At 37.5% G+C, this 26,246-nt stretch overlaps 1 protein-coding gene across 1 annotated transcript; it reads left to right on the top strand.

The window, feature by feature from the left end:
* The first annotated feature begins 1,221 nt into the window (after nt 1-1,221).
* HINT3 (histidine triad nucleotide binding protein 3) lies at nt 1,222-24,905 on the top strand. Its single transcript, XM_020986987.1, has 5 exons — nt 1,222-1,501; nt 13,853-13,970; nt 16,819-16,888; nt 20,541-20,667; nt 22,189-24,905. The coding sequence occupies exons 1-5, from the start codon at nt 1,322-1,324 to the stop codon at nt 22,234-22,236; spliced, it is 543 nt and encodes a 180-aa protein (XP_020842646.1). The 5' UTR covers nt 1,222-1,321; the 3' UTR covers nt 22,237-24,905.
* The last annotated feature ends 1,341 nt before the right edge of the window (nt 24,906-26,246 follow it).

The following is a 26,246-nucleotide window of genomic DNA, read 5'->3' as shown; positions in this document are numbered from 1 at the left end:
AACCTATGTGTACCTTCTGACAGAACAGACTGTCAGTAGAAATATAAACAACTTAACCAGTAGTGTATGTAAGCAATTACCCATCAAATTATGTGGTAAATAATGTCATGCCACCCAGCTATCTACAGCCATAAGAAAGCCATGGGAAGGCCCCAGATATTAGCTAGCTTCTGGACTATAACTGAGTCTACCTTCCCACTTCTGCACTTAAAATTAGAGTAATGGGCAGGGGAAGCCTGTTGCGCAAGGTCAGAGCTGATTGACTTGCAGAAGAGCACCTCAACCACCTTGCACCTTCGAGGGAGACAGGCCTCAAGCTGGGAAGAGAGGGAACTTTGTGCTATGTCCAGTGTGAAAGAAACTTACCTGAATAAGGCTCAGGTTGGTGGTTAGTTCTTAGAGGGTATTGTTTGCATGTTTTGATTAATTGAGTTTGATTTCATGCCTTGAAGAGTGTAAGTCTAATTAGTGTTTTTGTCACACTAGCTCTCATGTATCACGGTAAACGGACCTTTACAGAAAAGAAATTCAGCAAAGCTGATAAATATATCAAAAATATGACATACGCAAAATCCGACACCTGTGCGACCTCACCTTCTCAAAGAAGTAGAATTTTCAAAATTAATTATTATTAATAAAATTTTGTTTAACAAGGAATTAGTATTACATTTTTATTTACTAATCTTAATTATTTTTTAGTAATAAGGGTAAAGCCTTGGAAAGCATGTGTACTGAAAACAATTTCAGAAATTGGGTCTTGAATTTAAATCCTCCTGATGCCAGTTGCATAAATCGACAGGCCTGTTAAAAATTTCACAAACCTTCTCCCCCCGCCCCCAATTTTTTTGAATTTGAAATTGCTATGTTATATGGTAATACAATTGGGAAGTTTGTTGTGCCAAATGCCCAAGACTTAAAAAACAAATTAGGGAACAGGGCAGAGACACATCCCCAATCTGGTGCATTACGGCCAGTTCTAGGAAGATGACAGCGCTGTTTCCTTCGGACTCCACTCTCCTTGGTGACCTCATTTCTGGGGCCCTCGACATTCTCCGCACCAGAACAGTGGGTGACTCTGGAGGTTCGGCGGCCCCAGCAGGGGGCAGCCCTCCTTGAGTGCCTACCCCGTCCCCTAACAGAGGCAGCCCTCACGCGGATGTGGGTAGAGACGCCACGCGCCGCCTGAGGAGGCGGAGCCCGGTAAGGGGCGTGGCTGAGCAGAGAGCCAGGCCGGGGCCGGGGCCGGGGGCGGGGCCGCGGCCGATTCTGCGGCGGCCTCCTCCAGCTTCGGAGCTGCACCGGGCAGCCGTGGGCCGCAGCCATGGCCGGGGAGCAGGCGATCCCCAGCAGCGACTCGCCACCTTCTCAGCCCGCCGCGAGCGACTCTGGCGTGGACGAAGGGGCGGCCGCCTGTGTGACCGGAGAGGGCTACGACCCCAAGTGCGTGTTCTGTCGGATCGCTCGGCGGGAGGAGCCCGGCACCCAACTGCTGCCCTGCGAGGTCAGCTGGGGGCGGGGAGGGAGGTACACCTGCTCCTCTGGCAGAGCCGGCACGATCTCTAAGCGCTTACGTTTATGCACGTGTGTCAGTGTGCTGGGCTGGGGGCTTTGCAGGGAGGGCCTGGCACAAACTTGGACCCCCGATCCCAGTTTGGGGGTGCAGGGAAGACTGGCGTATGTCCCCCGAGCTGGGGGGTCCAGCTGTTGGAAGGTAATTCACTAACCGCTGGCTAGCTGTGGTCTGGCTGCCCATCCTCTTGTCAAGTCTTTCAAAAAGAAGGATCGCTTTTACAAAAAAGGTGTTTTGTGTATTAAGGACGCCTTCATTTCTGTTTACAAAATGGCTTTAGTATCTTCAATATTTAGTCTCTTAAGTATAGTGTATTCAGGATATCACTGATAGAAAATAAAATGGTGTGTGATGTTAACAAGGAGGAAAGCTTTGTTTAAATAGTGTCTGCTTACTGTTTTTCCTTTCAGAGGATTGTACACTGCATAAATGTCACCCAGCATTGTGGATGGAAGAATATGTGGCATATCAATGAAAATGGCATAATAAAATAATCAACAAACATTTATTAAGCGCCCACTGTGTGCCAGGCACAGTGCTAAATGCTGGGGATACAAAAGAGGCAAGAAATAAAAATTAATTTTTAAAAATAGATTGTAAACTTAGTGATCATCAAACAGAACATTCAAATAAAATAAAAATGAAATCACACACAATCCCAAATGTTTATTATTTATTTATTTATTATTTATATATGTGTATATACATACTTTAACAAAAATGTCTCCTTTACTTCTGTGTCCTCTTCTGATATCTAATATTTAAAAAAATTTTTTTTTGGTTTTTTATTAATACTGAGTAATAGTGGTAGTGGATGTGTATGTTCTTCTGATTCTGCTTTCTTAACTCTTTCATGTTATTTATTTTGGTAATTTCAAAGGGTATTGATCTGTTCTATTGAAACAAGATGAAGTTATGCTGCTGTTTGCAGTAGCTGTACCTATGGACTGTTTGAAGTTTTGTGGGAGTTTTTTTCCCCAAATTTTATCTTTTTGCACAGTGAGGGCCTTTTTAAAAAAAATTTAAATAACATCATTAGGGTATTTACCTACTGTTACTGGTTCAAAGGGTGCTCTCAGTCTGGTAACCTTTACTGTAGTTTGCCACATTGCTTTTCAGAAAGATTGCACCAGTTCTTTGCTCCACCCACACTGTAATAAATGCTACAGCCAGTGTGCCCACAATACTACCAATACTGAATTTTTATAATTTTAATTATCTTTACTAGTTTGATGGATATATATATTACTTCACCATTCTGACTTGCATGTAATTTTTTAAGCATTCAAATATTTTTTTAGGTGATTATTAACAATTTCCTTCCAGCACTGCCTGTTTAAAGTTTTTTACATATAAATATGTGTGAATTTCTTACAGATTTTTGAATTCATATTTTTATCAGCTGTACATTCAGTGCAAAGATTTTTTTCTAATCCATTTCTTTTTTACTTGGAATTTTGTTTTTATGTGAAAATCTTATTTCTACATAATAAAATTTCTTTTGTCTCCTATAATTTCTTCCTAATTTTCCATTAGGAAAAAAAACCTTCCTTCTCACCACAATTTCAACAAATGTATCATTTTTTTCCTGATGCTTTGTGATGTGTTTTAAGCTATTTAAATAATGGATCTAATTGCCATTGTGGTATTATGTGGTGCTACAGAAAAATGGAGAAAATTCTATATGGGATCCAATTCTACCAATTTTTATAAGTTTCTCTTGGTCCCTTGCCCTGTGTTTTGTAATCCTTGGGTTTTTCAGACACTCATCTGTTGAATCCCTTTGGTCTAATTCTAGATTGTCTCTTCTGCTTGTTTAGCTTTTTTATTGTTTTGTTCAGTGTCAGTTTTGATTTTATGGTATAATCAAAACCTGATTGTGAAAGTTTGACCCCATCCCTCCAGCTCTTCCATATAAATTTTGTATCATTTTATTTCCTTCTATGAAAGGAAATTTGGAAAGACATAAAGTTTTATGAGGGGCAGACAGCTAGAGCATTACCCACATACAGGTGTATGGAGAGACAAAGAACAAGGGGAAGTAAAAGTGTAATAGGCTTAACATTTTACAAATTGATGTGCATTTTTACCTGCATTTAAAACATTAAATAGTTGTATTTGTGCTTCCTTTTTTGTTGAAAGTTAACTGGCAAAATGTTTAAAGTAAATGCTGACTTCTCTGAAAAGATTATAGAAAGAGTGCTAGATTTAGAGTTAGAGGACGTGGCTCAGTTTATTCCTGGTATAACCCTGGGAAACTGGCTCCACTTCCTTGGGCCTCAGTGTCCTTATCTCTAAATTGAGAGGGTTGACATGGGGATCTGAGAGGTTTCTTCCAGTTCACTTTCCCAGCTAATCAGTGAGATCCAGTGAAAGGTAGGGCTGTTACCCAATATCATTTACTCCTCTGGTTTTAATTAGGAAAGGCAAGGAAATGCAAACTCCCGTTTAATGTTGTGGAGACTGTGAAGACCAGTAGAATTTATCCTCCTTGGCTTAGACTAATAAAATTCCAGAGCTGGTTGTTTACTTTTTTTGTGTGTTTATTTTTTAAATCTCTAGTATTCGTTCTGTATTAATCTAGCCAAAATCACTGGCAGGTAACTTAAAGCAAACTTGGAACGTGTTGGCTTGCTCTAAGGGTTGTTTCTTTTCTGTTATTTATTCTTAATATTATTATTTTATTCTATTATTATTTATTCTATTATTTCCTATTATTTATTTTTCTGTTTCATATCATTCTCCACTTATTCTATCAGGAGTCCATTTCACAGCTCATATTGGGCTAGTCAGATGTTTGGAAATGATGAAACAAAGATCAAGGATTCACATATTATGAGTGTACTGGCCTGAGGAAAAGGAAAAATTGCAGATAATCCCTTCTTTTAAAAGTACACAGGATAAATTTATAAAGCATATAATGGAAATATGTAAATAGCAATTTGTACCTATGAATAAAGGATATATACCCCCTTATTTTAAAAGATAGATGTGGTCCTGAAAAGAAACCTATGAGATGAGTTATTTAAAATGCCATGGTGAGTTCATTAAGCTTCCCCCCCCCCTACTAAATTCAACTTATGTTTGTTGTACACATAATCTGTGCATGAGCTATTTCATATACCATGATTACATTCTTGCCACTGGACTTAAGTGACTGAGGGAGAGAGTGTGAGGCTCACAACTTTGTGCAGCACTGCCTCACTTAAATCCAGTTGACACACAACTCAAGACATTACCCAGCCGTCCTGATGTCATTGGTCCTCTTCGAAAACCAAGGAGGAGCAACTGGCCCGCCAGTAGTATGAGTTCACCATTTAAAAGAATGAAAACTAGTAGATCCTTTTGTAAAGAAGATAAGTACTTTTATATAAAGTAATTCTGTGAAGTAGGCAGTAGTGATAGAGAGGACAGAAAGCATGGGCTCTGGAGTCAGAGAACCTGCATTCACATTCTTTCTCCTAAACTTACTGTATGTGTGACTTTGGACCAGTCACCTCACTTCTCTGGGCCTCTGTTTTTCTCATCTCTAAAATGAGGGGGTTGGACTAGACTGCTGAGGCCCCTTACAATACTAAATATGTGATCTTAATTTATAATTTATAAGTGAAATATCATATCATTTGATTAAAATGAAGTATACCTGCAACTAATGAGGTTGGATGAAGTGATGCTCAGAAGTATTTGGGATCACCCGAATCTTGAAAAATTTGTTGAAGAAATAAATAGAGATGATACTTCTTCACATTCTGGATCTATTTTGCCTTTTTAAACCCAGAGTGGTCAATATCCTGTTAATGAGGCTTTCTGCATTTAAAATAATGTAGGTCCCTGTCTGTCATGATCACAGTCCGTTGTACAGCATAGATGCCTTTCCAGGTGGGTAGAACTTGCCAGAGGTTCTGTTGGCAAAACTTTTGAGGACTTAGAGTCATATCAATACCACAGTGATACGTAGTAGTCTAGGTAGCAGAGATCTTTCTTTCACTGAAGAAATCAAGCATCAGTTTAAATATTCTAAACCGTGAAATGCTTAGGCAAAATTAAGCATGTTTTTCTGCTTGACTATACCTGAATCTAGCCAGGATAATATTGCAGTGCTAAACTGCCCTCAGGTTACATTGATCTAAAACCTTCTATATTATTGTTGCTATCTGCCAGCTTTCTCTAAAACACAATTATTTTTGTTTACATATGTCGTATTTTAGTGGCTCAGTTGAATTAGAGTTAAAACCAAGGAAAGCAATGATAACCTGTGGGTGTGGGTAAACTAACACCTTCTTATGGGTGCGTTCACACTGTCAGGTTGGCTTGTTCTTGCTTTCAGAGTTCTAGGGGTAAACCCGTGAGTACTAACCATTTAACTAGCTCATGAGCCCACATTAGCATATATACATCCCAGCCAGTAAACTAGCTCATGAGCCCACATTAGTATATATACATCCCAGCCAGTAAACTTAGTTCCTTATTGAAGGCAATTTACTGATGGCATAGCATGAAAAGTGGTTACAAAGCATTTGTCCCAACACCAGGGTATGCTGTCCACACAAACTTAAAGTATGGTTATAGAGAGGTAGATGTGAAGGGAACATATTCATGCTAGGGAACTCAGAACTCTAGAACTGCAGGTCTTTGATGCCCTTTCTTTTAATGCAGTCTTCACAAGATTGACTGTGAGGTATGGCAGTAGTGATAGATGAGTTATTCACTTGTTTAGCGGGTCGGCTCCAAGTAGGGAGAAGCATTGGCTGGATCAAACAGGTCATTTTGGCAGCCTTGTTAACTCCTAACCAGGCTATGCTATACTAGGATGTACACTTTTTTGCTATCATTAGCTATTAGACCCGAATGGGCAAGCCATGCTACTGGGTACCTGCTGAGCTTTTCTCAGGGCAGGGAATCTCTTCTGGAATCTTTGACTAGACTCTCTGGGCTCCCATTTTGATAGGCAGCTGTATTTTTTTTCCCACCTCAGCCATTATCTTGGCTGGGTAATAATAAGTACTCTTCAGTTGGAGTGCTACAATGCTTTTTCACTGTGGTCAATAACATTTAGCTTAGGCTTGGCAGAAGCCTCTTCCCTTTGACACCTTCAGAATTTCAGCTCTAAGGTTGCTTGTCTTCTGACTGGAAGTAGGGTCTAGCCTCTTCTGATGACCATCTTTTGTGGTTTAAAAGCCTCTGCCTTCCCTAAGGCACTGGACCTCATTTGGAGCTGATTTGGCCTAATTCTGTCAGTCCTACTTCCCCAGCTGTCTTTGGGCATCCTTTTGGGGATCTCATGCAAAAGAGTGATTAGGGACAAAGGTATGAATGTAGTTTGTGTTCTTGAGTTAAGTTTTTGTCTTCCTGGCCTTTTCATATGCAATTGATCTATTCAAGCCACTGACATTTTTAGGATAAGGAACTTCTGTTTTGCATATGAAGGCCTTCTCCTTTATATTTCATAGTCTTTGGGTTTTTTTTTTGTCCTTCCAAAACTCTGCCATTTGTAGGAAGTACCCTCTGCCCTTGCAGCCTTTCCCTCTGATTGGATGGCTCCTCCTAGAACCTCCACTTAAGGAGAGCTCCCTGGCCTGCCTTGTCTCATTCTTTCCCCTATTCCAGACTTTCTACTGGGTCCCTGTTCTGGAGTGTGTTTTTTCTTTCCTCTTCTTCCACCACCCCTACCCCTTCTTCCATTAGAATGTAAGCTCTTTGAGGGCAGGCACTAACTTTCTTTGTATTGGACATAGTAAAATAGTAGCTTAATGCTTGTTAAATGACTGACTCCATGTATGGCAGTGAATTTTTAAGAGTTCCATGTAAAGATCTCTTCTATAGTCTTTAGATTAATAGGCTAGATACATAATCCTAAAAAAAAATTATGCCTTCACTCTACTAATTTTAAACTATTTGTTTTTACCATCTCAGACTAATGGTTTTCCAACTGTATTCTCAGCTACCAGCAAGCACTTCCTATGAATTTTGTTCAGATAATAGGGGAGTCTGGTACATTAATTCAGTGGCTCTGTAATCTCATGGATGTATTTACTCCTTTCCATGGCACCGTCAGTGGTAGCCACTGTAGTACAGTTGAAAGAACTGAGTTACTTAAACTTTCAGTGCCTCAGTTTCCTAATCTATAAAATGAGGGGATTGGGCTAGATGGCTTCTAAAGTCCTTTTGAGCTTTGGTTCTGTAATAATCGTGTGATCCACCCATACCATTTCATAATGTGCTATTTCTGCTCACACGCTCTAATGAATTCTCTGTGGAGAATTACAACAGTGCAACATCAGATCACTGGATCTGTTTTATACCATTTTTTATGCCATTTAAGATCTAAATCACATCATTTGCATTTCAGCTGGAAAGCGCTGAAAGAAGAGGGTGAAAAATTCTTACATAATAACCACACTTAGTGCTTTAAGGCTTAAGAAATGATTTCTTCCCAGCTATCCAGGGGGTTGTCACAGAACCTCAAAGCGGAAGCCACCTCAAAATCCATCTGATCCAAACTAGTTTTAAACAGCTGTCTCCTCAGCAACATGCCAGACAAAATAGTTATTCTGCTTCCTCTTGGAGATGTGCAATACAGGGGAACCTACCACCTCCCAAGGCAGCTCATTCTGTTTTTTTTGTACAACTGTATTAGGAAGTTTTCTTTTAAATCAAAGCTAAATCTGTCTCTTTTTAACTTCCTTTCATTGTTCTTAGTCCTACCCTTTGAGACCAAGTAATACAAGTTCAATCCTTTTGCATTAAAGCTTTTCAAATTCTTCTAGATGTCTTGTATGGCTCCCTTAAGTCTCTACTGTTCAGGCTAAACATCCTACTTTTTCCGTGGTCAGCCCTTTATATGTCATGGTTTCTCGTCCTCATCATCCTGATTTCTACTTCTGAATATGCTCCATCTTGTCAGTGCACTTCTTAAAGTGTCTTTGGGAATGAGGAATGGCACTAGACCTGGGATTTCTTTGGTTTGGGGAATTCTTGTTAAGGGAGCCCCCTATACTAATCTGAGAAGGTACAGCAGGTCTGTACCTTCTTTGCAACCTAAAGCCTTAGAGTTGGGTAGGGCAACCAAGAGATCAGTTGACTTGTCCAGGGTCACAGCCAATATGTGTCAGAATCAGGACTTGAACCTAGGTTTTCTAGACTCCTAGAAAAGCATTTTATACATTATACCATGCTGCTTCTCAAAATGTCAGTACCTTAAAATTCATTATGCCAGATGTGGCTGACCAGGGCAGAATTCAGTGAGACTATCATCTCTCATAGTCTAGATATTATAGCTTTCAGTGTTGCCTAAGAACAAATAAATTAGTTCTTTTTTGGCTTTGGCTGTCAAGTTGTTGATTCATAATGAGCTTGAAGTCCACTAAAATTTGCAGACCTATTTCATATAAACTGCCATACTTCTCTCTGATTTTTTTTGAGGGGACTACAAATGTAGGGCTTTACATTTATGCCTGTTGAGTTTTATCTTGCTAATTTTGACCCATTCTTTTGGGTAGGATCTTTTTTGGATCTTGATTCTCATCCAGTATTTTAGCCATCTTTTTCAGCTTTGGGTTGCCTGCAAATTTTATGAGCATTCCATCTTTGCTTTCATTCAAGTTATTGTTTTTAAAAAAAGAGCGCAACAGGGTAGGCCAAAGACAGATCCCTGGGGCATTCCGCTAAAGAGATTTCGCTCCAAGTTGGCCTTGTCCTGTTATGACTGCTCTTTAAGTCTGTTTTTCTCTATCCAGGCTATATCTTCTCCAGCTTTCCTATAAGGGTAACATGAGATAGTGTTTTGTTGAAATTAAGGTATAGTATTTCCTTGATTGCAGTTTGGTCTAGTTTGGCATGTGTAGTCATTACTCCCTATTCTAGATGTCCCCTAACCCTCCCTTTAATATGATGTTCTAGAATGAGATCAAACTTTTATTTTAATTGAGATAACATTTCCTCTTTTCCAGTTCTGAGGCATTGCCCCCATTCTCCCACATTTTTAGAGATCACTAACCATAACCCAGCAATCATACCTAACAGTTTTCTCAATACCAGAGGTTATAGTTCATCTGGGTTTGGAGCTTTGAACTTTTTGAAGGCAGGTAAGCCCTCTTTTACTTTCTCATCTCCTATGTAATGAAAGTTCTATTTCTCTCATAGGTAATTAACCTGAGGCTTAGTGACATTAGTGACTTGCCCCAGGTTCATCTGGAGAATAAATATTAAAATCAGGACTAGAACCCAGGTCTTTTAATTCTAAGTCTTATGCACCCTTACACAGATTTCCATAATTATTTGGAATATGGAATAGTACTCCTCTGCCACCCTTCTCTGAATGCCTCCTAAATTCAGAAGGAAAAACAGATACAATGTACCCTTAACATTTTAATATTTGGAGGAATTTGAGTGGAGGGATGGAGCCCTGGGAGTGTGGCCATGATGGAGCAAGCTGTTTTAATTGGTGGCTCAGTATCATCAAAACGGTGTCTCAGGTACAGGTGTTCTAAAAGTAGATGACACTTCAGCTGATATCCTAACACTCATTTTAACAATCTTTTTTGGGTTCTTTGCTGCAGTCATGAGACAGGAGGGAACACTTAATACTTGGATTTTTGCTGTCTTTTCCTGTTTCCATTCTTGCCGCTTGCTGGAGGTTGGAACGGCAAGACAAAGAGCCCGTTCTCTGAAACCCACTGCAGGGCAGGAGTGTTTTTTGTTTTGTTTAGAGGAGAATCTATGTGGAACATAGTACTTGCCTAATCATGGTGTTTCCTTTTTCATCTTTTTTTTGTGCTTTTAAAAATTAACAGACTTTTATTTTCTCTCTCTCTTTATGTTCTCCTCCTTTCCATTGAAATAAATGAAAAAACAATACCTTTTTAACAAATATATGTAGTCATACCAAATTCCCACGTAAGCCATTTCCAAAAATATATGTCTCACTTTGCATCGAGTCCAACCCTGTGTCAGAATGTGGGTTGCATGCATCATCATCATTGTAATGGTTGGTCATTGCATTAATCATAATTCTTAACTGCTTCAGAATTGTTTGTCCTCAAAATGTTGTAATCATAAATTATTCTCCTGGCTCTCTTCAGTTTCTCTCAGTATCATTTCATACAAGTCTTCCCAGGTTTCTCTGAAACCATTCTTTCATCATTTTTTATAGCCCAGTCATATTCCATTACATTCATATAGCATAATTTTTTCAGCCATTTCCCAATTGATAGCCCCCCCTCCCCCTTTACCCCTTAGGGTAAAAGCCTCTTAGTAATATTGCTGGGTCAAAGGACATTAGCACTTCTCATGGTTTTTTCATTGAAGCTAAGTTTGCTAGCCAGTGAAATTGCTTTCCCTTATTAGTATTTTGTTTTAAAGTTACACAGTGACTGTGGGAAAAGAAACCCAGTAGCAAATAGGTGACTCTAGGAAGATGTTCATTCAGAAAGGTTGTTACTTGTGTTATTTTCATGGGCATTGAATTAAATTTTAATTTTATAAAAGAGAAAAGGATAATATAAGTTGATTCCATTTCCTATACTCTGAACTCCGTGAAGGTAGAAACCATGCATGTCTTTTCTTTTTTGAAATTTGATTTAATTTTTTTTGATGAACAAAAACTGTTTTCTCTCCTCCTCCACCCTGATTGAAAAAAAGAACAAGAACAACCACCTTTGTAACAAACATGCATAGTCAATTAGAACAAATTACACGTTGGTCACGCCTCCAAAATATATCTTTTTAAATTGTGTACCACCCTCTGTGCCTGTATTACATGTGATACACGATAGTTGCTCAGTTAATGTCTAATTAAATGAATGGGGGAATAAAATCTTCCTTAGTAGAGGAATGAATGAATATCCTATAAGAGCAAAAACACTTTTACTGTATTGGCCAATCAAAGCTAATTTTTGGCTACATTGAGGTCTGTTGTATATAGCAATGCCATGTATATTTAATGCGTGATAACATATCTGTGATCTCCTTGATGTGGTTATTGTAGGCTCATTGCTCATCTGGTGTGACTCTTATCTTTGCTTTCCCATAATAGAACCACAAGGGATCCACCCAGTGTGTTGGAGGCCTTCTTAATTGAGTATACCATCAGAGTATGCAGGCTATCTATTGGTTATGCCTGGATCTCATTAAGCACAAAAAAATGGAGGGAAGGCTATTTTTGATTGGTTGGTATATACTTTTCAGAAGGTGATGAGAGTCTTTTGAATGGCTTGTGGAAGTAAACCAGAAAAATAGTAATTGTAAACTTATTCCCCCCCCCCAAAAGAAGTTAAACTGTAACCCTTAGATCAATGACTGCCAGATAGAGTACAAAGTTCTTGTTATAATGGAAGAAAAGATTTAATTAAGAGAAAGTAAAATGCAAAAGAAAAAAAAGTCATTGCTTTTTATGTTATGATAACCAGAACTTTAAAATGTGATTTTGAGTCAGAGAAAACACATATACCATTAGCAATAAAGAGGAAAACATGAACTATGAAATCCTTGATAATGAAGTGGCACTGGGCCATCTTATGATTGGTTTTTTTTTTCATGATTCCTTTTTGTGAATTGACTTTATAATCAGTCTTCTTGTTCACTGGGATAAATGAAGGTCCCATGAAACTAGTTTTCCTGTTTTCTTTATAGAAATTGTCTGTATAATTCTGAAACCTGCTTTGAGTGAAACTGGCATTATTCAGTTTTCACCTAAGTACCACTTCCAGTAAACCGAGATTTATAGTTTCTGGGCAGTGCCAAAACAGCATTAGGAAATGCTTACAGAACTTGTTTTTGTATTGAATTGTTAAATTTAACCACTCTGTGTCTTGGAGTTTGTAGCTTTGGGTTTTATTCTGGAGACAATCTGTGAATTCTTTTAAAGGGAATTTCATTTTCCACGTTCAGACGTTCTGGGAAATTCTTTTCTATTATTCTCTTCATTGTGGTGTCAATTTATTGTGTTGTGTTCTTCCAGGAGACCTATGATCTTTAGGTTGTCACTGCACATCCTGTCTTTGAGTTCTGTATGTTTTGCTTACATAGTGACATTTTCTTTACATGTTGGGGTTTTTTGTATTTTTATTTTTGTTTTTGTTTTTTTTTTGCTTCTCTTCTTCTAGGTTGTTCTTCACTTCTGTGTATACGCATTCCCAATCTTCCCCCCCCCCGTATTAATTTGGTGATGCTTGCTTTTGCAGATTCAGGGTTTTTTTCCGTTGATTATTTTTGCTGTGTAGGACACAAATTCAGCTCTTATAATTCTTATTTAAACTACTCAGAAATATCATTTTGTGGTTCCATGTTCTCAAATTCCTCAGTCTCATCAAATGTTGAATCATTTTCTTTTATTTTGAAGTATTTATTCATAAATACCTGAACTTGTTTATGAGATCTGGAGGCCATATTTCTTTCTGTTACTATTTTTCCTGTTGATTTATCTGTTAATGTTCAAGGTCTTTGAGTTATCTTCTTCCTGGGATCTTTGGTACTTTCAGTCTTCCCTCTCTATTTTCCTTATCACTCACTTCCCGACTCCCTCCCCTCTGATTGTGGCTTCCTGCCAGACTGGATCTCCAAACATGTTAGCCTCCTTCCATATTGGGCAATTTATGTTTCAAAAGCCTAGGTCTTTGACCCAGCTGACTTTTGAGTAGTCAGAACTGGCCCTGGCTGGAAGCTGTGCTCTCCCCTCAGGCTTGGGAGCACTCGCTACCATAGTTTCCTGCCCTGGTGACCTTTTGTTCACTCCTTCTGTTCCTCAGTTCTCTGACCCAGTTCAGAGTTTTGTAGTGCTGGTGCTTCTGGATTGCAACCCCTAAAATGCTTTTGTTCCCAAGGCTATGGTCAAACTCATGTTGGGACCCAGACTTCTGTAATGTCTCCACAGTACTAGAAAGAGGGAGGGCAGACTGGGATGGCTTTTGATATGAGTCTGTGTCCTGTTTTTGGGTCTGCTAGTGCGGCTTCACTGCTGGAAGCATTTGGGAGGTAGGGGAACAATGCAAAGTGAGCTTAGGGTCAATGAGTATTAGTTCCTAGGGGGTGTTATTTTGTTTTTCTTTCTTTTTCTTTTCCTTTCTTTTCTTATTTTTTTTTCCTTCTTTTGGATTCTGGGTGTCCTAGACCATAGAAACAGCTGAACTTAATTTATCTTTGGCACATAATTTACGTTTTGGAGGTTGTGGAGATCAGAGGAAAATGTCTACTCTGCCATCTTGTTGATCATGTGCCTCAGAATCAGGAAATGCTTTTAAAAGATTAATTTAATAACAAAAGAAAATGGATGTTTTATTCCATTAGCCTGAAGACCTGGTTTGCTTCCAAGACATCAGACCTGGGGCTCCACACCATTATCTTGTGGTGCCAAAGAAGCACATTGGAAACTGCAAAACCCTAAAGAAAGAAGATGTACCCTTAGGTGAGACTTCAATAATATCATTTATGGTGATGTCATCTTGGATTGGAAGTTTTAGAGAAAAGCAATATTAGTTTTATTTGAAATGTCGTGGTATGGCTTGGCTCTATGTGATATACGATCACAAACTGGCCTAAATGAGATAATATTTGTAAAGCACTTAGCACAGTGCATGGCAGATTGGAGATGCTTAATAAATGCTTATTTCCTTCCTTCTATACTGAACCTAGTTCACTACATTTACCTTTTGAGCTCATAGTGTAAATCCATGGTAACTAAAACACTAGAACCTTGTGGAATTTGGGACCTAGTGATCAACTTTTGCTATAGGTGAAAGTCTAGGTCTAATTTATGATAGATTAAGCTTTCTTCCAGTTCTGCTGCCTTTTTACACCGTAACCTTTTATACCTTAAGTTACTTGGGCTCAGAGTTTGCTGTGATTATTCTTATCAGAGCCTGGGATCAGTTGGCTAACTATTTTAAGATTCCTTGCATGAGAAACAAATTGGATTGGATTCTAGAAGGTACCTGCATAATGTCTTAGAGCTATTCTGATCATCAGAATATCATAGAATCATAGACGTAAGAGTTAAAAGGATCCTCAAAAGCCACCCAGTCTAGTCCCCTTATTTGATAGATAAGGACTAAGGCTCAAGGAAGTTTTAGTGACTTGCCCCAGGTCTTATGTGTCAAACCCAGCGCCCCTGTCTTTAGACCAGGTGCTTAGTGCTATCATGATGCCTCCCTGAAAAGTGGGCCTAATCTGTAACTAGTATCTTGCTTCTCTACCAAGCTCTGGGCCTCTTTGAATTCACTGGGACCAGATTTAATGCTTTTTGTTGTTCTTGAGTCATTTCAATTGTGACTGACTCTGTGACATTTGGGGTTTTCTTGGCAAAGATACTGGGATGGTGTGCCATTTTCTTCTCCAGTATTTACTGCTAGTGTTTCTTTATTTTTACTGAAAGGTTCCAGGTTGGGTCAGCTAGGTGGCTCAGTGGATAAAGCACTGGGCTGGATTCAGGAGGACCTGAGTTCAAATGCAGCCTCAGACACATAACTCTTACTAGCTGTGTGACCCTGGGCAAATCACTTAACCCCATTGCCTAGCCAAAACCAAACAAACAAACAAAAAAAAAGAGAAAGGTTCCAGGTTCGTGTTTGTGGTCATCATCACTGGGTTAGAGATCAGTTTATTATAAAACTTCTTTTGTCTACAGAGTGGCAGCAGGTTGATAGCGAATAGAGGTATTTTATGTAATCCATTTTAGCAACTATTATAAGTTGACTGTTTTGTTATATTCTGAAAATATGGAAAGATGATCCGATTGTTTAGTCTAAATACTTTTTCATCATAGGTCAGTTTTCACAATAAATTCTGTTTGTATGCATTGTTTGGGAAATATGACTTTCTGCTTAATTTAATAAGCAGGATGACTGGCTGCTGATCCCAGCATTGAAAATAGGTAGTAACTATTTTCAAGGAATTAGATTTCAAGAAACACTTAACTACATTAAATAAAATCTAAATCTTTGATCCAAAAGGCAGTTTAGGATCTTTCAGTGTATCAGGTGTTTGTATGTTGCTCTAGGTCAAGAGTTCTTAAGTTATTTTGTGTCATCGGCACCTTCTCAGAATAAAGTTTTTAAATACAGAATAAATGATAATAGCCAGCATTTATATAGCACTTTAAAGTTTGCAAAGTGCTTTACTTGTGTTATCTCATTTGATTTTCATAACAACTCTGAGCTTGGTACTATTATTATTCACATTTTACAGATGAAGAAGCTGAGGCTGAGAGAGGTTGCATGATTTAACAGGGTCACACAGCAGGATTGGAATTTAGGTCTTCTTGACTCTTAAGCCCAAAACTGTAGCCACTTTGCCATCCAGCTGCCTTAAAAATACAAAGCATTGCAAAGGAAACCAATTATAATGGAATATAGTTATCAAAATATCAAGATAAAAATAAATTCATAGACCCCAGGTTAAAAAGCCATGTAGATTTTCAAATTATAGGAGATAGGTTTGAATTTAAACTGATCCTAGGGCATATCCTGAAATTTTGTTTTTTAATCAGTCTCTAAAAGCAGAATGCTTGTTTTTCATTTTGAATCTCTCATCAGAGAGCTGAATATGCTTCTCCTTCACCTTTCTTCCCCCCAAATCCTAGTTATTAGAACTTTTTTTCCATTCAGAAGAATGAAAATTTAGTGTATTTGTATTTTTAATTTTTATGATTATTTCATATCGCTGTACTAGAATGTAAGAAATATTCTGGTGAAGCCTAGGTTGTCTGTTATGTTTTCACCTAAAAGGAATTCCGTGTGTTTATGATGTTGTGAAAACCAGACAAGCAGCATTTTACTTGTTAAGATGCCTTAATTTTTACCTGATGTGCTTGCTTCCTAAGTAGTCATCCAAACCCTTTAATGGTATATTGTTGCCATTAATTATTATCCTGCTAGTTTGGACACATTTGGAGATGAATTTTATGTGGAACCTGGGCTTCCTTTATTGATGAAAAGTGAAGTCCGTAGTGGCCCTGGCTAATACATTTTTTTCCCTTCGTAATTTATTTTTGATCTGGACTCTCAGTGAGTGTTTCTCTGAGTAAAGTTATTTTCCTTTCTGTTAGATGAGGATCCTAAACAATGGCATTTTTTTGTGTGTGGGGAGAAGTTACTTGTGCTCTAAAAACTGGCTGAGGTCATCTCTCCATTTTCTCTAGGTTTCTTCATTAGTTTTTTTTTTTGAAAACTTAGGATACAGAGAAGAATTAGCATGTGTTTTTAGTATGCTTGACATATTAGTGTTTGCTAAGGGTAGTTTCTTTTTCTTTTTTACAGTGGAGAAAATGGTTACTGTTGGAAAAACTGTTCTTCAGCAGAAGAACGTCACTGACCTGAGTGATGTGAGGTATGAGTATACCCAGCTATGACCATATTGGGAATTATTAATTTTGTAAAAGATTATTGCTCATCAGGTAATAAAAGCAAACCTGACAACCTATTGTTCCTCAAATGGAAAATCTATCTTTTGAGAGCTGAAATTGATAGTAAGAATTTGTTGTTAATGTACATACCTTGTACGAAATGTAGTATTCTCACTAATTTCTTTACTATAATTGAATTGGAGTTGATCACATAACTGCTAAAGGAATGAATGTAAGAATTTATGCAAAATTCTACCATAATGCTTTTTTAATAATATTTTCACTAACCCATACTTTATTTCAATATCAGAAACTTCTGACTTTGCAAGATATCAACAGAAAGACCCAAATGAGATATTTTGGAAGCCCTATTCAGTTGAATAAACATTTATTAATTTCCCACTGTGTGAGCAGCACTTTGCTGCTAAGGCAAGGGGGTGGAGGGTGAGCAAAAGATAAAAATATCGGTGAGACATATTCTCTGCCCTTAAAGAGTTCTTAATCTATTGGAGAGTTTGCACTGTCTCTCTTTATCTCTGTCTCTCACACTTGTGTGCACGCGCGTGCATACACACACACACACACACACACACACACACAAGGTACAGTGTTATGTGCCATCTGTTTCTGGGATTCAGAGTTGTACCTTTAATCATAGGATCATAGATTCAGAGCTCAAGGGGCAGCTAACCCAGCCCTGATATTTATATTTTAAAAACATTATTCTGAACTTAATAATAAAAGGAACATTTTCCTAGACAAGTTATCAACAGGAAAAGAACACTGCACATGAAATGGTGACTCTTATTATATATACTTGCTTTTCCTTTTAGGTATATAGTAAATTCAACAGGTAACTTTCAAAACTGTCCTGCATGGCTGTGACCCTTTTAGGCTTCTGTTTTCCTCTTTTTTGGGGTGTGGGTGGTAATCCCATTAATAGCTTCTTTTCTCCCTTCTACTTCCCTTCTCCTTTTATCTTTCCCCTTCCCAAATTGAAAAGCAAGAATAAAATGCCCTTGTAACAAATGGGCATTATAGAACAAAACATTGGCCATATACTCAAATCCTTGTCTCATTGGGCACCTTAAATCCATCACCTTTTTCTGAGTAGGTGAATAGTATGCTTTATATAAACATCAGTTCTTTCAAATCATGGCTAGCCGTTACATTATTCAGAGCCCTTAAGTCTTTCAAAATTGTTTTTCTTTACAGTGTTGTTATTTTATAACTTGTTCTTCTGACTTCATTCTGCATCAGTTCATATAAGTCTTCCCAGGTTTACCTGAAACAGTCCCTTTCTTACAGGACAGTAATATTCTGTTACATTCACATACCATGATTTGTTGATTTTCCCAATAAATGGGCACCTCCTCAGTTTCCAGTTTTCTTTGCTATAACAAAAAGAGCTGCTATAAAATTTTTTTATACATATGAATCCTCTTTTTTGGTCTCTCACACCTTCCCGCCCTGCCCTACTCCTACTCTTTACAGTTGAGAAAACTAAGCTTGAGAGATGTTAAAATTGATCCAGACATAAAAATGGGAAATACCTGTGCTCCGAAAACATTAAAGTACTATAGAAATGTGAGATTAGATTAACAATTTATTACTGTTTTATGGCAAGCTCTGCCTTGTAGTGAATTTCTTCCAGTAATTGCCATCTGGGTTTTCTCTCCATAGCCTCCACTCTTCCCCTCCTAAAGGAGAATTGCTTGTTTATTAAATAAAACTTTTTTATTCATTTCTAACATTGCTATTTCCAATATCTTGTCCCATAGGCCACTTCCCTTTAACCAAGAAAAACAATTGAGCAAAACAAGCTGATCATGTTGATAGCATGTGCAACATTTTATACCTTTGTACCAAGAGTATAATTTTCATCCTTAGAGAAACACCAATCGCTGTAGAGCTGGAAGGGACATTAGAGATGAAATTGTCAGCCTTCATAATTTTATAGTTTAGGAAACTCGAGCATAAGGGAGTCAAGATTGATCTTTACGCTAATCTTCAGTATGCTGTCTTGTAGGGTTGTTTTCCTTTGTGGGGTTACCTAGACAAGCCAGCCTTGTAGTCAGGAAGGTTTTGCTTCAAGCCCTGCATCAGGAACGTGCTATCTTTGTGTTTCTAGATAAGTCAGTTAAACCTCTCAGTGCCCCAGGCACCTCCCTGAGAATATTAATTACTGGTCAGTTGCTGATCTGCATTGGTGGAAGCGTGTTTCCTCACTCGGAGTTACCTATTATATTTAGGTCTGGACCAAAACATCCCCCTCCCCCCCATCGAGGTCATTATAAATATTGTTCTCTGAATCTGCTTTTTTTTGTTCTACATCATTTCATACATATATCAGATCTTACCTAATTCTTTGACATTTCTCATGTTCATTATTTATTATAGTGCAATTATATTCCATTACTGTTATGTCTCAAAATTGATACAACTTCACAGGTACCCTCTTTGTTTCTAATTTTTGCTACAACAAAAAGTGCTGCTATGAATTTTTTGGTACATATGGGACCTTTCCATGTCTGACCTTCTTGGGAAATGTTCTTATTAGTGGAATTTCTTGGTCAAAGGGTAAGGAGAATTTGGTCACTCATTTTGGGTAATTCCAAATTGCCTTCTAGAACAGTTTGACCAATTTTAGATCCATCAGCAATGTGCTAGTGTGCCTGTTTTTCCCACAGCCTCTCTAGTAGTGATTATTGATGTATAAACAAACCTCGTTGTGATGACATAGTACCGGTTCTGTGTGCCTTGCTCACTTGTCAGCCCTGTAACTACCATTTGTGGCTTGGATTGTTAGGTGGTAGGCATTTTATAAAAATTTGTTATTATGTTGTTGGATGGATGAACAGTTGTTATGAATGTGTGTATTCCTTTATTCACTATATATGTTCCTTTAAAGTTGTATATAAATAGAATTTTTGTAATCTTAAACACATTGTAAACTCTTACAGAGCAAAACAACCGCCTAAAACCAAATCCTTATTTTCAGAGTAAAATCTTTGCATATAGTTGATCTATAGTGTTTTCCTTAAAATGAAGTGTACCTGTGTGTGTTTTTAATAGCTGCTGAAATTGTTCTTGAGAAGGCTTGGGCTCAGCTTTTACAAAGACAAGAGTGCCCTCTGCTGATTGAATGATAGATCAACTCTGGAGTTTATCCATTGTTTTTCATGGCTCTATTTTTTAGGTTTATTATGGGAGTGATATTTCTTAAATTGTGCTGCAAGGAATCCTGAAACACCTCAAGCTTTTTTCCCCCCTCAATGAACTTTACCTTGTTTGTTAGTAGGCATTTAATATAACAATTTTAGAGAATTTTGCTATGAGATTTCTGCCATTTTTTTTTAAACCAAAGTATTCTAATCTCCACCATGGAAAAGCTTGAGAACCACTGCTTTGGAAGAAGTCTTATGTATAAAAGGAGCACAAATGGAATCTTTAAAGACCTTAAAAGTCCTAAGCTACTATGAGCTGCTTTCTGGGAGAATTAATTTTGAATATCAAATCCACCCTCAGGGCATCTCCCTAGGACAATGTTTTTAAAGTAGATGAATCCTTTAATAGAGTTAAATTATGGTCCCAAATTAATTTGTTAGCTCCTGACTCTCTGCTCCTCTTTTTCAGAATGGGTTTCCACTGGCCTCCATTCTGCTCCATAGCCCACTTGCACCTTCATGTGCTGGCACCAGCCAATCAACTGGGCTTCTTATCCAGATTGGTTTATAGACTCAATTCATACTGGTTCATCACAGTAAGTATTGTTGACTTACCAAGAGTCAAGAGATAAAGGATTGAACAGCCCCTTTTCTGCCTCCCAAATCCTAGAACTTCCACTCCTCTGAGTAGTTTTATTCCCAACTGATGGGTCTGCTCTAACACATCACAGTGATGTTGGGGGAAAGAGGGAAGGGAACTAAGAAAATTTTCCCAAGGGTAGAGGGGGATTGTAATGGTAGGTTATGGGTTAGTTTTTGTGGAAGCTAGTTAGGGAGAGTCTGTGAGCATCAGTGGTCATATCTGACCCAGGGTCCTCTGCCTAAACTAGCAGAGCTTTCTTGAGGCCTGAGAAAAATAAGCCCCAGCTATTTTAGTCATATGACTCTGGCCTCTGGCTTCTCAAATAAATATAAGAGGTGATTGGAATCTTTAGGGTTACCTTTTAGGCACCCCTGGTGAAGACTAATGGCCGTACCTGCTTAATTTATCATTAAGTAGTATATGGTTGATGTAGTGCTAAAAAGTTAAATGGTATCTGGAATCTGGATGCTCATACTTTATAAATGTCAACTTTTATCTTCTAAATTGTGTTCTCCAAATGATTTTATTTAGTTTGTTTTTAAAAAGATATCTGTAGGGTTTTAAATCACGTTCCCTCACAAAGTGAAGCCTTTTTATATTCTTTGGAGAAAATGAGTAGAAACAAATGGGCATTTGTTAATGTGCAGTAGAGTGGTTCTGAGAGAAAATAAAGACAATAGTGAATACTCCAATATTCTACCAAGAAGTACTGAAAAGTCCACATTTTATAAAATAGTTGAGGGAAAACTCTAAAAATGAAAAGAAGTTTTAGTTTGCATTTTAAAAGTTTGGACTTGCACCTTTAATTACATATTAACTTCTTTGTTAATTTGAAAGAAAAATAATTGACACCTATGAAGTGCTTTAAAATTTATAATTTTATATATATTATATTATATATATATAAAATAGCTAATAATAGCTATTAAGCTAATTAAGTAGCTTAAGACTTCACTAAGACATTGAAACAACCTGTATTGTCTCATTTGAGGCTCAAAATAACCCTGTGAGGTAGGCATTACAGGTATTGTTTTCCATATATTATAGATGAAGAAACTTAGGCTCGCAAAGGTTACATGATATGCCCATGTGTCCATGGTCACACACCTTGTAAGAGTCAGAAGTAGAATTTGAACCTAAGGCTTCCTTATTCCAAAGTCCAGCATTCTATCCAGTAAAAGCCTGTTTTGTCAATGTGAAACAATTTACATTAAGTTTGGGGACTTTGACCAAATTTTCTAGTAAGCAGAAGCCAGTTCAGTTGTATAGGAATGAATTCAAAAGCATTTATTAAATGCTTACTGTGTGCAGAGTAAACCTTCTGAGTACTGGGGAAAAAAAGCAAGCCGGTCCCTGTTCTCTTTGAACTCATTTTATAGGGAAAGACAACACATTTGCTTGTATATAATGAGCCTTCACTACGGATAATTTGGCAGAGCAAATGACATTTTTCTTTCTTTCTTGATGTTTGCAGGCTGATCAGCTTATTGAACGGCTACAGGCTGGATGTGCTACCAGTTGAAGAGTTGTCTTGATCTTGGCTCACAGTGAATGAAAAACTTTGGTGCTTAGGGATCTCTTTGCCATTGTATAGCTTGATGTGGTTAGTGACAGGCCATCTGAATCAATATAGAATCTTCTGTTATGAAAAGATGTGAAAACCTGTGTTTGAATCTTAATGAGACATGTGATCATAGTTCACATAAGTACTTTCTTAATGACCTTGGGAACGTTTTAATGGAAACAGTATAGGTAAAATCACATTCGAACTGATAGAGAATGGTTCTATACACATAGATGTGTGTGTACACACACAATAAGTTATCTTCATATCTGAATGGATGACTTCTAACTAATATTGATTTTTTAATATGTTTCTGAAAAAAAGTCACACTATGAAGAAGTTCTGCTCAAGTTCTTTTTAAAAACTCACTTTTATTATTTATTAAGTATTTATAACAGTTACTCTCTGTAATAATAGTACCTGGTTATATGCTATTGTATGACAGGATAGGAAAGGAGAGGAGACTTAAACCGAGTCATTTATTCCCAGATCTGTTTTCTAATTCAGCAATAACTATTTCTCATCCCCTTTAACCTCATCCCACTTAATTATTATCTTAATACATTGACAAAAATACCCTGAGGCTCCCAGTAACTTCGATTAGAAAGGGTTGCTTATGTGTGTGACCCCACTTAACTTTCCACTGGATCAGAGTGCTTCCCACTTTTTAATGTTCAGCTTTCTCTAGGTAATTCATCTTCAGCTTCTTAAGGCTGTGACCATGATTTCTACTAATGGTACTCATTAAATTTTTTAAAACTAGATATTAGAGTATGCTATAATAGAAGAGATTTTGCCTGTAATGACATGGGTTGGGGAAGAAATCCTTGTAATATGGAAACTAATGATATGAATGTATTAAAATTGGCAGGAACTATTTTTAATGACACATTTTTTCTTCTATCTGAAGGAAATTGAATCAAAAATGGATGCATTTGTTCTTCCTGTGCCACTACTTCCAACTATCCCTATCATCCCCACAAAATGCTTAGGATTTATAGAAATAGTAAAGTGAAACAGGGGATCTTGTTTGATGCCTATAAAATTAATGAGACGAAAAATGGTATAATGGATGGAGGACTGGCCTTAGAAATAGCAAGACCTGCCTGTTAATATATGCTAGCTGTGTGACCGTGGGCAAGTCATTTAAATTCTCACGGTCCTTTGAGAGTTCCCAGTGTAACTCTCTAACGTGAAATTTAGATGTGTTTGTGATTGTGTTGGTAGAGAGTTTCCATTCAGCAGTTCCTTACACTGATGAAATCATAGGTCTGGACAAAAGTAAATAAAATTCCTATTCCTAATAGTTTATTTCATTGTGTACATTGCTGTAAAGAAGGAAGTGCCATTGTCTTGGTGCTAGTCCATTTTAGTACCTCTTTTTCTAGTTTACACTCAAAACGGTGGATAAGAGTGAATAGTAGTATGTTGTTTCCAGAGGATTATAGTATTATATGATGAGTACAAATGCATATGTAAGGATTAGGGCCTCTGTGTTGGAATGGAATGGTAGTCTTAGCTATTGATGTTTGCCTACTTGTTACTAAAGAAATAGTACTTTTAATTAATGGAATATTGATACCAAACAAATCTGGCATTTAATGAAGATAGCTTAGTGAAGGATTTCATTCATTTGAATCCTCTTTTCCATAATTATTATTATTAGTTCAAGAGTGAAATGAGCTTTGAGATTTAATTTTAGTTACTGGGTTTTGGAGACTTGGGAGTAGACTCATGGATTGTACACCAACAGACTTAGAGGATGTCATCTGATTCAACTCCCTCTTTATATGGAAACTGAGGCCCAGAACAGTTAATTGACCTAAGGTCACATAGCAAGATGTATAATGGCAGAAGAAGAACTAGAACCTGGGTCTTCTAAGTTCTCCATCCATTGCTGAGTTGGGAGGCTTGGAGCTAAAAACAGCAAATGAGATTGAATACAAGGTGTGTTTTGGCCTGGCTTTCTGGAGAGAGCTCATAGTAAACCTGCCTTATCAGTGAAAGCAATGTCTGTGTCTCTGTCTTCATAAATCACTTGACAGGAAAGGGGCTTTGTTCTTGCATCTCACCTTTTTGGCACTTTGCCAGGTTCTTTAATTTGCACTGATTTAATGGACTCCAGTGGTCTTAGCTAGATATGCATATTTAACAATGATAATGCTGTTACGCAGTTTTATAGATTTTTCCAAGTAGTGTAAGATCTTCTAGGTGGTCTGTTGATGTGTGTATGTAGGTACAATAAACTATCAGATTACAATTTTTTTTCTCCCTCTCCTGATTGGAAACCCCAAGGAAAATGAAGACACCATTTTTATTGGAAGCCTGTCATGTTTGTTTCCAGAAGCTAATGTTTTTCAGTTTACTAAACTTTTCACTTGGTCTTTTCAGTAAAATAGATTGAAGGAGGCTCACTAGCTATCTTCAAGATATGGTAAGCAAAATAAAACCAACAATAACTTACAAGCTTTTGCAAAAATGTTATGGTAGTATTGAAGACTTTACTTATGAATACTGTGGTACTTTGTAACTACTGAATTGTGAGGTATGCTAGATTGTTAGTAATGAGCCACATAAAATAATGTGAAAGAGAAAAGTAAGTAAAAATTAAAGGTACTTTGTGTCAAGTTATGCTTTTCTGGAATATTATTTTATTGTATAAAATACAGGCCCAAATTTAGATCAGAGCTAGAAATGGGTCAGGTTTAGATGTTCCCAGGATCTCAGATATGAGTGAGAGTAAAACAAGACAATTAAATTCAACAAACATTCATTCACCATACAGATTATTTTCAGGAGAGGTTCTTCAGTTTGCATGTAGTGCATTTGTTAGTGAAACTGGCCATGCTGCTGCCGTAATCTCTGCTACCACTGTTGCTAATGCCTCCACTCCCCTTACTCAGCTAAATGTTAAAATTTTTAGAATGAGATAACGAGGTCCAACAGGTCAAGGACTACTCAACATGTTTCTAGCTATTTTGTTTTCATCAGTCCCATAGTTGAGAACAGAGCCCAGAAAGAGAAAGGACAGGGTTCCCAGAAGTGATTTTTAATTATTAAATACCCCTTGGATCAGGTGACCACATGCACTATGATTCTAGACCCAACCAACATCCTGGATCAAAACAAGATTATGAGGTGCTCTGCTCAACACAACCATGCAAGTCAAATGGAACTTCCAGCAACCTAGGTGAATATAACAAGTGGTAATAAATCAAAGTGGCAGAGGAATCAACAGTGAGGTATATTGCTGTCCATGTATAAGGCCCCGGTATTCATCAGGGATAGGTTGCTTTCCTTATTTTTAGAGTCAAGTCAATAAGCATTTATTAAGCTCTTATATACCAAGCCCTGTACTAAGTTCTAGAGACACAAAGGCTGCCCCTCCCCTCAAGAAATTTACAGTCTAAGGGTAAATCCAAAGCCTTTTTCTGGTCCTATTTCTCTCATAGTGTAGTTATTTGATCAGAGAGGACCAAGAACCTTTCCTCTTAATGGTAGCAGGATTTGCTAATTCTCCAGTGTTTTCTATCTCTATATTGTTAAACCCAGTTCAACCCTCTTGGGAATAAAGATTTAGTGATATCTAAAACAAGTGTCAAGCAAAATACACAATTAAATACCAGTCATATTAAGGGGAGGCCTGAAATAATAATAATTCAGTATTAGAGTAGGAAGGTTGAGGATCTAGATTTCCTTTTTATGTTCCTCATATGGGTCCCAGTATAATGGCTATACTGGTAATATAGTTTTCATGTGCAATGGCAATGCTCTTTTATCATTTTTTGGAGCTGTCTTAAATTGTACTTGGAATAAATTTGCTACTGCAGTGTGAAGATGAGAGTACAATTTGCAGATTAAAGTAAGATAAATGAACTGTATTCAGTAATAATCTCATACCAACTTATCATACAAAAAAATTCATAGAACACCACAAGTCAAACTTCATTTACAAAATGTTATATGAA

This window comes from Phascolarctos cinereus, unplaced genomic scaffold (assembly GCF_003287225.1).
Source record: "Phascolarctos cinereus isolate Bilbo 61053 unplaced genomic scaffold, phaCin_HiC Scaffold_5;HRSCAF=322, whole genome shotgun sequence".
In the NCBI taxonomy this organism is placed as follows: Eukaryota; Metazoa; Chordata; class Mammalia; order Diprotodontia; family Phascolarctidae; genus Phascolarctos; species Phascolarctos cinereus.
Note: the sequence above shows the minus strand (reverse complement) of the source record. Positions and strands in the feature narration are given on the sequence as shown.